This window comes from Triplophysa dalaica, chromosome 8, assembly GCF_015846415.1.
Source record: "Triplophysa dalaica isolate WHDGS20190420 chromosome 8, ASM1584641v1, whole genome shotgun sequence".
NCBI classification, from domain to species: domain Eukaryota; kingdom Metazoa; phylum Chordata; class Actinopteri; order Cypriniformes; family Nemacheilidae; genus Triplophysa; species Triplophysa dalaica.
The window spans coordinates 24,187,693-24,201,645 of NC_079549.1; the positions used below are offsets into that span (position 1 = coordinate 24,187,693).

A 13,953-nucleotide genomic window follows, 5' to 3' on the forward strand; every position below is an offset into this window, starting at 1 on the left:
CTGCAGAAAACAAGGTAACCATTATTTCTCTTTTGTCCCCTGAAAATCACGTACCTACACCTTTTTTAGTTTTTTATTTAATAAACAAATCATTGATGTTCCTTCCAGAGCAACCCAGAAAAATGTTCTTAAAGCCACAAACAGGTCTCAAGGTGGCAGTCTGATGCAAACAATATGCGTTGTTCCTATAATTTACACATTCATGTACCGTATCTACATTCTGTACCTACATCAACAATGCTTTGCAAATAGCAGTAAGTGAATGATCACGACAGAAAGACGGTACTGTACTGTAATGTATTTTAAATGTGAGCAGCGTTCAGCTGAAGGAGTTTAAGCAGAGGAAAGGATTTATGATTTATCAGTTATGATATCTCGGCCAAAATGTTATTACAGGCCGATATTGTGCATCCCAAAAAAATACAGTATTTACTATAGTAAATTATACCATATCTATAGTTAACCCATGGTACTTGTTATAAATTTTTTAGACAAATATGGTAACCAAGCCCTCGAAAAATAACAACAACATGATTTTGGTGCAGTTCTGAAAGCACATTCGGATCATTTACATTGTGATAAATCACCAATCTCACAACCCAACAAGAGCTCAGCTCAATGGTTGTTTTAATTCTGATTCCAGTCACGCTAAAATACAAATTAAATGAAATAAACAGCAACCATATTCATTATATTACTGAGCAGCATCCAGAGAGAAACTTGTTTTGATTTGTCATCGATTATTTTGATTTGGTTTCATCAATGTTTGACTATTTTTTATCTTCAATTCTGTAAGTTACTATGAATTTTTTTGCCCTTTTTGGTTATTAACTGTTTGCAAGAAACCTGATTGTATTATAATTGATGGTGCTTTTAATGTCATTATTAGATTATGTGACACATATGTAGTTTTACAGAAAGTCTGTGTACAAAATACTTTATCAATCAATGAAGAACATCATCAAGGCTCTTTTACTTTATATTAAATGTTTTAAACATGTATACATGAGGTACATTAGCAGAGAATGAGTCATCAGTTCTACAGAATTGACAGCTTGTGTGAAAAATTTACAGTAGGTGGAAATAAAGTCACACAGAATAAAACCCACTCAAAAAACACAAGCTTGCAAAACTTGTTCAACGCCTCCAACAAAAGCCACAAGACAAGACGCTTTCTGTTGTTTCTCTATTATTGGTTGAGAGAGGTCATGGCGAAGGCAGCGTTCACAAAGTTTCACACCATCCAAGTGCAAAATAAAACAATCAATCATGAGAGATTCCATGTTCCATTGATTTTATCACGGGACAGGAACGCGCTTCAATCACTGTTAAAAAAATACTACAATTCTGAAATGAGCCGCGGTCACAACTGTGCTGGCAGACACACATCTTTACAAATCGTTTAACAACAAATAAAAAGCAATCCTTTGATCCAGAAGAAAAACAACAACAGAGAATAGACAACATGGCTGCATTTACAGAAGATTTTAAGGCACGTTTGTAGCAGTTCACATGATCTCATAAATATATATTTATATACATAAATAAATGAATTTATTTCAAGTAAAAAAAGTTGTTTTAGTCATAAAATAAAACATAAATCAACTGAAAAGTTTTTCTGTTAAACAGATTACATTATTCAGTGTTTTCATGATCTACAGTAACTTACTGTAAGAATGGCTCAGTTTCTTTCTTTGTTTCTTCAACATATTAACGCAAAACAACTTCCGATTTTTTGGTTTCTTGACACATTCTCAAGATCTTGACATCTCTATGAACATATTAGAACTTACTGCAGTATTCAGTCTGTTTCTGAATGAGCTCAGAATATCCACAAACAATCCGTTTTACATTTACTATCATTCACATTACTGTAATTATAAACGCTTGTGCTCTTTGGAGCTTTAGGATATTAACCCCAAATTAAAAGTTTTAATATAAAATACTTCATTTGTGTTAGTTGCAGAAAGGAAGTCACACACATCTGGGATAGAATGAGGGAGGGAGAATAAATCAAGAGAGAATTAAAATTTTCCGGGGAACGTATATAAATTAATTTGACCCGCTCACTTACATAAAGATATTTCTGAAATAATTACACAGTTCACGTCTAACTATCTTCAACAAGAACGGATTGTTTTATAACCGTGGTGGACCTGAATAAGAAAAAAGACCTTAACAGAAGACAGTTCTTTTTCAGCGTTCACATACCCGCACCAGTCACGTTAAACATCCTTCAGCTCCGTCATCTGTTTACTTTTCCTCCTCTGAGCCGGAGGCATCTGATAACGCAGATGTTTCCAGAACTTTCGGTTAGCTCCGTCGGAGTCCGATCTCCACTTGAGGATGCCTTTGGTGCGTCTGATGTACTGTAATGATTCTGGAAGAGAATTCTCATCGACTCCATCCTCCACCTGCACCAGGATGACCTTCAGACCCTCCTTCACTAGAGCGTCATACAGACCCACCCGCTGCTCGTACGTGCCCCATATCCGAGAGGCCGAGGGGATGGGTGTCACGCTCGGGTCACTGTGAGATAACAGCGGCTCTGTTGCGCTCCGAGACTCAAAACTGCGTGAGGTCAGAACGATGATGAGCCGTCGACTTCGATTCATTCTGTCAGCAACGGCATCATGCACGGCTGAAAGAGACACATCAGGACATTCTTTATTATATTTCTGTTGGGTTGAATTTAAATCCTCAAAATGTTTGCAGTGTTGGCAATGTATTGAATATCACCCAATATTTTTGAGATAACATTGCATTGAATTAAAGTGGATATTATATCACAGTTCATATCTTTATTTTTTAAAGGGGACTAGATTTGATTTGGCCTAATCATTCTCATTGATATAAATGAGTGTGAATGTACATAAAAATATAAACAGATGGGGAGATATATATGTCTTCAAATCATCCTCTCTAAAGTCTAGTGCTGCCACCATGTGTTGACATTGTTAAACAGCACAGTTTTACATTTTCTCAGAAATGCCATTAATAATATTTTAATATACAAGAAGTGTATTTTTATATCCATTCCGGAGCTAGACGCATATACATTTTGTCTCCTTGTGAACTTTGTGTGAGTATAGTTTCATGATTTTTTGGGGCTGAAACGCATTTCTGAATGCGTTAATGTCTCATTTAAAAGATGCTTTATAAGCTTAATGAAGGGTTGGAACTAAGGTGCAACTCGTAACAATAACAACTAAACTCTACATTACAGTAAATATAAAAATAGTAACATACTCTATATACCGTATAATAATCAGAAGGTTAAAGGTTAAGGCTCAATCGCCCACCCTGCAAACAGTCTCATCCTATACATTTGACTGATCATCTTTACCTTCCCCTGGAAGTTCATCTCGTCCGCTGATAAATAGTTTATAACCGTAGAGTTCCTCCAGGACGGCAGGAAGCGACTGCAGGGCAAAGGTCATAGTGGAAGAGAGGCCAAGTTCGTCACCATGGAGATAACTGATGTAGGCATCATAAGACTTTCCATCTTTGAGAAGATGAGAGAATAGACACACAATAAAAACACAATGAAACATGATTCTGACAGGAGGATACAGTTTATAGAAGTTGACCAGAGGTTGTCAAAATGTACAGCAAATTATTAATATTCCTCATTTCCCATCTACACTGAAACGATCCTGAAATATTGCACCTTGTTCCTTTACTGCCTTGAAGCCTAAATCTACATCCGAAAGATCAAAACAAATGAATTGATGAAATGAATCAAATGGATTAAAGAGAATTATAATAGTACATGCAAAATATAATTTCAATTTTAAACGTGTGACATGCATCCATTAATTACATAAGTAATAAATCTGCAATTATGGTGGAATTTTGCTGCTCAAATACATAAAAAACATCAAGATTAATCTAAAATAAGAGTATATTAAATGACATACCAGTGTGTGTGGTGATAGGTGAACATAGACCTCTGTAAGCTAACACCAGATCCACTTTAAACAGATAAAATCCAACCGCTGACAAAATAATCAGACCAGCGGAGATAGCGATCAGACCAACAATGACCCAAACATATTGCTCGTTATCTACAGGAAAAAAACACAACAAACTACAGATGTCATTTTACAGCGAATACGATACAGGTGTACGGAGCCCCTTAAGGGACAAAGTGATGGAAAAATATGAGAGACGTTATACAGTTTTTTATTTAATAAACAAATCATTGATGTTCCTTCCAGAGCAACCCAGAAAAATGTTCTTAAAGCCACAAACAGGTCTCAAGGTGGCAGTTATCTCGCAAAATATTCCACGAGTTCCAAAAGAACACGTCCTGTTTAATGTTGTGCTTCATACATTAACAATGAAGCAGTTTGTATATAGTAGACTCGCAGAAAGATTTACTTCAAATAAAGCGAAACGTTATAATAACACAAATGACATTACATGTAATGTAAACAACGAGTTACAAGGGACCAAATGGATCGTCTGCAAAATGAAAAAAGTAATAGACTACTACACAAAATTTGAAATTAACTTCAATGTTACATACTCTAGTGTAACGACATTCAGTTTAAAATCAGCTTGGGAGCATTGATGTGTAAACTGAATTTGGTGACACTACAGTGTGTAATGTTGAAGTAAATTACTTGTTTTGTAGTAACGCTTTATGGGTTTGAAGACGCTTCGCACACAGTCCTTTTGGACTTGTCCTCGTCGCCTGCTAGGGCTGGGTGGAATGACGGAATATTCAGTTATAATGGGAGATTGTTTCATGAAATATATCGTTACGTGAAATAAAATTACTCATTCCGTGAAATAGATTTTTGGCCATTCCGCCCACCTCAAATCGCCTGCTCATATACAGATCAATTTATATCATAAGGCTAGTTTTGAGGAAGATTAGGTTGTAGATCATTGTCTAAGGAAGAATGTGTTACAACAACGTTTAGCTCAAAGAGTTTTTGATACAGGAATCTGTGTCTACATGATCCGCTCCATTATTAATTGTACGGATCTAGTCTGAAACTCTGTCAGCGGGAGATTAAAGATGAAGTGTGTTGTGTCTTCAAATGTGTGCGAGTACATGTTTCCTTATGGTTAAAGGTAATGTTTTTACACTTCAAGAAATGTTGAGTCTTCTAATGTAATACCTTGTGTTGCCTCTAGAGACGCTAGGGGTTGTAAGAGTTGAGTCGAAGCCAGTAGAAGAAGAAGTGTGTTTATGCCTAAAGCTACTACCATTTGAAACTCTTGTTCGAGATGAAATAAAAGATCTCAGAAGATACCCGTCGTGCTTGCTACCTTTGCACATAACAAACTGTTTGTTCGAACTCACAGAATGTTTTGCGAGAGAACACATAAGTTTTGCGAGAGAACGCAAATCTTTGGCGGAACTCAGTGTATCTCGGGGGAATGCAAATGTTTGGTGAAATAACGCAAAAGCTTAGAATTTTTTTCTCTTCCCTCTAATATTTGTTTCATCACCATGTCCCTTAAGGGCTCCGTCCAGGTGTGTATTCTGCACAAAACATTGTTTTTAGAGAATATGATAAATATTAATTTATCATACAAGTTGATAATGGAGATTTAACTGCGGAGTGTGGTTTCTACCCGTTTAAAACGAGTCCAATTATTCAATATTAACGTCTAATATAATGACAGTTCATTCAGTTTAGTGTGACTTTTGCTTCTTCAAAAAGTATTGATGTATAATGTCTGCTTATTGACGGTATTAATATCAGTACGTCCCTCTCTGGATGTGTGCGTGCATTTCTATGGCTCACCTGGAATAAGCGTCACCGTTCCAAAATCATTTCCTGCCGGATGCTCAATAACACAGGTGAAGTTAGCGTTGATATCTTTAGCTGTGATGTCTGAGAGGTGCAGAGTAGACAGCATGTAGTCTTCCTCAAAGCTGATAAAAGATGCACAAAATAACAAAGACGGATTCATAACAATGAGTTTCATGAAGAACTGTATAATGTGAATTTCATGTTCAGAGTTCCCGAGCAAACAGTATTCTTACAAAGGTCCGCTGGTGTTTGGTAATTCAACTGAAGAACCAGGAATCTGACGCAACCAGTACAAAAACGTTTCATCTTTTCCATTCTTCCCAACGAGAGCTTTACACTTCAGATTGTAACTTTTACCTGTGACAAAATACACATTAAAACTTACAGATCAGTATTCAGAGAGATGTAAGAAAGAAGACCAATCACAATTCTGTATGACATTTACATTCAGTCATTTAGCAGACGCTTTTATCCAAAGGAGGTCAACAATAGAAGCAATCGGAACAACATAAGAACAACAATGTTGAACTGGTCTCAGATGGCCTACCACAGTATACGAAACGAGTACCTTTTATTAAAGGATTGAAAGAATAGAAAAGAAATGGAAGTCTAATAATGGGTCAGGTGCTGACAAAAGAGATTCTGAAAGATGTCTGATGTCCCTGACAGTGTATGTAGTCTCATGTACAATTTGCACATCAGTTTAAACAAATAAAATGATTGAAAATTCACATTATATGGTGTGTTATGTCATAGGACAAATAGTGAAAAGCTTGTGTTAACCACCGATCCTGTTTCAGAAATTTACACAAAAATCAAACCAATGGTATTCAATTGGACGAGAGTTTTTGGGTTTTGACTAAAAAAAGTTCAAGTAACATCACACTCACCAAGTGTCACTTTGAGATGTTCCTGCTGTGGGAAGATGACTTTGGGCTGCGTCACCACTGTCAACAAACACACAACCCACTGTTAGATTACACACGCATTGCCTTTCCATGCTTTTATACTGTACAAACTGTATAACTGTGAATACGAGTGCAGTATCAGGTCAATCGCTGGCAGTTTATGAGTGAAATGAGGACATGAGCTGCTTTGAGGCCACATCAGCATGTCTAGTGCAAAAAGGATTTGACATTTTAATTTTACTTAACATTATTTTATTTATCCATTATTTTGAAGAGACCTTTTTGAAGGAGTTTGGTTTATTTATCAGCACTTGAGCATTGTATAGACGTAGGTTATGGTGTCGACCACGATTTGTTGCAATTTTGAGGTGTTCAGTCTCATTATGATTTAAGAAATAAATGCAATTGCTCTCCTCACGAATCAACTGTTTCTTGTTTTTGACTGACATGTCTCTTAAGGGTAGAGGACTTGTGCATCTATACGCGTCTTTGCATTTACTTTGTATGTAATTTACTCACTCAAAACGCCTAATTCGAGTTTGTTGTGAACCCATTGTTAGTAATTTTCGCTGCAAAGTATCTGTACTTTTACTCAAATGTGGATTTCAGGTACTCTTTACACCTCTGACGTAATCACGTTGGAAAGGTCACGTGTCTGATTGTTTACGAGTGGTGAGAAGGAAGACTGTGCTGACTGATGCTGGATGTGTTTTGAAACGCATTATGTTTTTGAAGCAGATTATTGTATAAAATGGTCAACGTTCTTGTGCTTTTATAAACCTCAGACATGTGACCTTTCCAACGTGATTACGCATTAGGGGAAGATGTAAACCCACAATCTCGGTTGGGTGCAAGCCGTGTATTTGTGGTTAAAAAGTATCAAAAGAATTTTTCTTATAAAACACTCACAAAAAAACAAAATTTGAAATTTGGACCTTAAATTACAAAAAAAGACATGGACGTCTTGGATAAAATGAAGGTGAGTGAATAATCATAAAGCTTCATTCTAAAGTGAACTTCTCCTATAATGCTTTATCACTCAACCACATTCTGAAGAAGTCTGTGTTTCTGTGGTGACTGTGTGAAAGAGCCTTCTTCTGTTTTAAAATGATAAAAGAATGAAGTTGAACTATTTACTGAGCAAGCCACAGGCCCAATCACCCAACATCATTTTGACTTGTGTCAGGGTTTTTCCTGGTGGTGCACGTGCGTGTAGGCCTACCGTCTCCTTAAGTGTCTTAACAAAACTGTAACAGTGTATTAAACTTCATGATTTGGTCAAAGTAAATACTCTTCGAAGACACGTATGCAATACTATTGTATAGGCACTTAAGATTAATATGAGATTGGCAGAAACTGTCTTTAAAGAAGTGCATTTGGTCATGTGATGCATTTTAAATCCGCTGCACTTTCATCATTCACAAACTCAATATGTCATCAACTTGCCCAGAAGTGAAACAGCATTTCTAATGGACGTTAACATTAAAACATTTGATGCTTCTCAAAGACCACACACATATGACCTGGCATAAAACATACCGAAATCTGTGGGGACGATGTAGATTTTTGTGGTCTGGGCAGCAGAGTAGTTTTGCCCTTCGAAGGTGAAGTTGACAAAGCAGGTGTACAGTCCTTCATTATCTGGAGATCTGTTCATCGGCAGAACCATACTGTTGGTCACATTTAGCGGCTTACAGTTCTGCAGAGAGAGAAAAGTGTGCGATGAGCTCTAATAGCGCGAAAAAGAGACTGTAACCACATGAGCATCTCACGAGAGAATGTCTGACCTTCATCCAAGTGACGTGAGCCTGCGGGTCCACCTGGAAAATGTGTTCCAGCATACAGGTCAGTTCCCTTGTAGTCTGCGCTGTATTTTCTCTGTTCATACGAGGACATGATGCCTCATCAACAGTTATGTTGAACACTGTAACCCAGCTTTCCTTTCCCTGTCTGTCACACACAAGACGGGAAAAACAAGCTTGAATTCAGCTTTTAAAAGCAATAAAATCTGACTTTTCTTTGCATTCTATAAACTTAATATGTTGTACAATATAAAAGCCCATAGATAGTCAATGCACTGGACATATTTCTGTCGGCTGTATAAACATTCAGTTTGTGCTGTATGAAGTTCATGCGCACCGGCTGAGACAACTGTAGTTTCCTTTGTGAAAGGGCCGTGCAGGCAGAAACCACAGAGCATCATGTTTAACGCTGATCCCACTGATGTTTTCCAGCTTCTGGTCCTGATTGTAGCTCCACGTCACACTCACATTCTGATTCTGAGTCTGAATATTGTTGCATTGAAGTTTAAACGCCAGACCGGCAGTGAAGTAGTATGTTCTCAGAGGTTTCACCTGCATTTCAACTCCTTGAACAGAAAAACAACATAAAAGATTATTAATAACACTTTTAAAGCAAAGCTGGTTTGTGGAGTTCAATAGCATAATATCCTTTTGATGTCAAGACATGACAAGAAGAATTCCATATACTTTAGATATGAATGATATGTTATTACACTGGTTCTCAACAGGGGGCGTTTGCCCACAAGGGGGGTCCAGCTTTAGGATGACTAATACTTAGAAGTTTGACAAAACGAGCATTGAGATACACTTGGAATATAACTAAAAATCAAAACATTTCTTATTATTTGGCCATTTTATAACAAATAAACCCAATTTAATATCAAGCTCTACAATGTCGTATTTTGGAGAAAATATTGTTGAATACAATGATGAGCCTTCATGGGCCTTCATGAGCCAAAAAGGTTCAATAAACCAACATATCATTTAAAAGACTGTTCATCTGTGCACCTAGAAATAATATTTACGAGTACAATGATGATTTAGCAAACTGTAGTTAATCCATAGGGTTCTTACACCTTTTACAAAGTCAAATTTCAGCACTTTTCTAGCACTTTGAATGTGTTTTCATGCTTTTCCAGTAAACCAACTTAATCACAAAAAGTGATAATATTGTTCTAAATTAGATCCAAAAAAGACATTCCCAACTTAAATTGTTGACTGTCAAGCAAATTGAACAGTCCAACATTTTACATTGCAGTTGACTACCATTTGCAAAAGCATGCAGGGCCTAAATTAGATTTTTTAACAAGTGGTTTTGCTAGTTTCAGTCCAAAGCAGTTATCATTTTAACAACACGTTAAAATAGCAAGTGTATTCCCACCCATTGTGGTGCTGAAGGATGGAAAACGGTCAGCGCCTGGCACATGGTCTAAAAGGGTTTTCCCTATTCACTAAATGAATCATGGGTGTTGTTTAGGGCAAAATGTGCAGCTGAGTCTCATCTCCCTCTCCATTTACTATTTACGCCGCAGAATTTGCAAGAACAAGGATGTGTGGAGAACATTCACCTAACATCATAATTAAATTTTTGATGTAGATTTAAGAGGGTTTTGCGTCTGAACTCTTCATATGTAGCTTACGTCACGTGCGCTGAATCAGAGAGCCAAGCGAAGCTCGAGCAGAATGTTTTTAATGCGAGGCAATAAGAACTTTTCAGTTATTTGATCTAAAAAGTGAACTGCACATATTGATTTCATTTGAAATTAAGCATTGAAACATTTCAAACAGTTTCAAGGCCTTTATTCCGAATCGGTTTAAAATGAGCTGTAGTTTTGACGAATGACATTCAAATTTGTAATCGAGAACTGTGAGCATGACTGACCATAACACGTAAGTGTTAACCACTGAGTAAACGGCATTTTAACACTGACATAATCTCTCCACCAACTTGTTCAAAGGGAGGCTTTACCCCAAAATTTCAATTCAGTCATCATTTACTCACATTCGAGTTGATTCCAAATCGCTCTGTAGAACACAGAGAAGATATTTGGAGGAATGCTTATATCCAGACAGATTTTGCCCCCCGCTGAATCCCATTGTAGGAAATAGTCCAATGGTAGTCAAAAGTGCCCCAGAACTGTTTGTTGTCATAGTCAAAATGACTTTTTTGTGTTCAACAGAACAAAAGAAAAACAAAAATTAATGGGAGTCAACGGGGGGGGGGCAAAATCTGTTTGGTTTTAAGCATTCTTCCAAATATCTTTCTCTGTGTTCATCAAATCGAAGAAAAGTATGCAAATTAGGAACAACTCGAAGGTGAGTAAATGATGACAGAATTTCCATTTTTGGGTGAAAAATCACTTTGGATTATTATGAATTCGTAAAATCACATTTGTGTGTTCAAGAAGGAACTGCTTGCAAGCCAGTGACACTCAAGTTTAGGAATGGGCTTTTTCAGGAATTGCTTCTTTCAAATAATTGCATGTGTCATAAATTTTTACACCTCATAAAAAAACATTTAATAATTCCTGTGAGGCTATATTTGACTATTCTTATAGTCTTTATTTACTGTTTACTGAATTTAGAGTCGCTGGAAACGCCCAGTGTTTTCTCACCGAAATATTCCGTTGGTAATATCACCACGAATAAATTGTTTATTAATTACAAAATAGTACAATAATATATATAACTTATTATAATAAACTGTGTTAAAGTATTAGAGTATAGTCACAATTATGGTTTCACAGCTATTACAAAACGGTGTTGTAGAAAGTATACAAAATTACACAATCCATCCGGAGGTAATTTGTGTTCAGAAAATATCCTGATGTTTGGTTATAGACTAACAGAACTGTGTATTTAAAATAATAAGTGTGGATTCTTAAAAAATATATATTTTTGAACATACCTTATTACTACCACCGTCATTTTGGAAAGTACCTTATGGTACCACAACATTCCCATCATTCAGTTTACACCACAACGGATAGATTGGAAACACATGTATATACACTATACTTTAGTCCCACAGCAAAAGTTAAATATAATTTCCTCATAAAGTGTAAAGTCTCACCTCCGAGAAGAAGAGATATTAAAATCCATTGAAAATAAAAGGCAAAAGAGCTCTTTGGTTTTCTTTTGAGCAGCATTTCGTTTTCAAGCGTCCTTCAGGCCCAGCCGGACAGGTTTGACCAGCACTGCTTTCTGTTTCAGTAAACTGTGATTAAAGCAACAAGATTCAGTGTTCAGAAGATGAACAATGTGACACAAATACCACTTCCTCTTTATCCCAGTGAACAAAACACAATATAAAGTTTCAGATCATTGTTGTCAAAATAACACCTTGCTGGACAGGTTAATCAGAGAAGCCTATTCAAACTGAAACCAAAACGAATACTTTCTACTGGTTTCTATAACAAACACCATAAATCTGTGTATTGTGTCTCCCAGTCTTATCCCAGTAAGATTTATACTGATGGTTTTCTGTTGGTTCCCATTTGAGAAACGCAACACATGACCAGTAACATTATAGACTCACAGAGACCGTCACAGTGTGTCAATGATCATAAACATGTAACAAACTAACACCTTGCGTTTAACATAAAGTGGTGAGGCGCGCGCAGGCTGCACTTTTGACGCTCTTTCTGAGGCAAAACCTTGACAGATTTTCCCCGGAGAAAATACACTTTACATGGATTTTAATCAGTTGTAACTTACAAATAGTAAAAAAAACACTACTGCAAAAGAAAACGGCATAAAAAATGATAGTTAAGGATCTATGGATGTGGCTTACCTGTGTGAAGAACCGCAATATCTGAAGTGAATCGTGAGCGCGCGAACGCGAGCCCTTCTTACTGCTGCGACTGCGCGGAATTTCCACCAGCAGCGCGTCACTGTGGTTTACTGACACACATCATAAAATCCTGATGACACAAGAATCATCAGTCTGCCACACATGAAAATACTGGGTTATATAAATACTATATTAAACTGTAGTATGATATGATATTATAGTGTGCTTTTGTATTACCTAGAGTGAAGTGATACGAGCTATGTTATACTTATTGACCGAGTAAGGTTGAAAAACGCTACAATATAGAGATTTTTAGGGGTGTCCCCGACTAAGGATTTACATAGTCGAATCAGAATGTCACGTATTGCCTACAGTCGACTGAGAGTCGAATCAGACCCTTGCGTGTGTGCGTGCGTGCGTGCGCGTGCCTGTTGCGACGACCCCAGGTGGTTAAAGCGCAAAGTGCAGCGCAACATTGATGACCCAAAATACAATCAAACGTTAATTTATAGAATGAGTTTTGAACAGAGCATAGCTTTATTATCAATACAAATCAAAACGAAATAAAATAAATGTGTTTATACAAATGTCTGAAATGCAGGGGAACATGATTTTCAAAACACAGGCCACGAGGTCAAATTTAGGGACACTTTTCTTAAACATCAAGCGGTGCCAATACAATACTAGACCAGATCTCGCCTCAAAACTATTTTTAAAAGTACTCGATAGTATATATTTCTCGATAAGATTTGTTTACAAAAGGGAATACAACGTTTATTAAGAATGCAATAAAGCATCTCAGTCAAAAAGTCCCTTTCCTGCGCATTCTTTGTGCGTCCTCCTGACGTGCACGCTTGCTTTCAGTGCAGATGTGACCTGACGCAATTTGGCAACTGAATAGGGAGCGCCTAGGCCACCCCGAATACTCGCCCTGGACGAGGAAGGATTCTTTTATTTTAAGCACACCGGTTCATTTTCAGAGGAACAGCGAGAGACATGAGTGCAGAAATGTATATGTACTAAAGGATTTTGTCTACAATACAAAGCAATAAGAATAAAGACATCACAAAGGTGGCAAAATGCAGCAGCCAACATCCTGTGCCAACCAACACCTCACACCAACCAGAAAGGAACAGGAGCGGAGGCACGACTGCAGGGGCTAAGGGCACAGCAGGCCACACTGCACTGGTTACCGGTGTACACACGCCCACAAACCCACCAACCCACCACAGCACTGTGGGAGAACTCTTCCACCCCAAACTCCGCCCCACCTTCAGCCCCCAGCTCCTGTAAGAAAGATTGGTAGAAATAGGTTTGGCACAACAACATGCTTCCTGGAAACGGTTTGCAACTGTGTGCAACAGGGTTTAAGATAGGTTTTCTCTTGTTTGGTGTCAAGATTGTCAGTCCATTCAGCAGCGACGTGTGGGTCCAAATGTGTCTGTTGCAGCCCGGTATACAGTACGTAACTATTGAAGATATTAGAAGAGATTTATTTTGCAGTATTCAACACGTATTTACAGCGATTTCATCTCAGCTGCCATAGTTCAACTCTTGCGTCATCACAACAGGGTGTCCAACCGCACCACCGTTTCCATTTAAAAAACGTTTTGCAACGTTTTGTCGGGGCTGAACGCAGCCCAAGTTTCTCCTAACGGGCATTTCTGCCGCCAACC

General features: G+C 37.5%; 1 protein-coding gene across 1 annotated transcript; it reads right to left on the reverse strand.

The window, feature by feature from the left end:
• Positions 1-954: 954 nt before the first annotated feature.
• On the reverse strand, positions 955-12,389 carry LOC130428063 (interleukin-1 receptor type 1). The gene is made up of 11 exons (XM_056755906.1): positions 12,278-12,389; positions 11,558-11,701; positions 8,822-9,050; positions 8,470-8,632; positions 8,222-8,381; positions 6,665-6,721; positions 6,008-6,131; positions 5,766-5,896; positions 3,921-4,067; positions 3,347-3,505; positions 955-2,641 (listed from the first exon to the last, which is right to left on the reverse strand). The coding sequence occupies exons 2-11, from the start codon at positions 11,631-11,633 to the stop codon at positions 2,226-2,228; spliced, it is 1,662 nt and encodes a 553-aa protein (XP_056611884.1). The 5' UTR covers positions 11,634-11,701; positions 12,278-12,389; the 3' UTR covers positions 955-2,225.
• Positions 12,390-13,953: the final 1,564 nt, after the last annotated feature.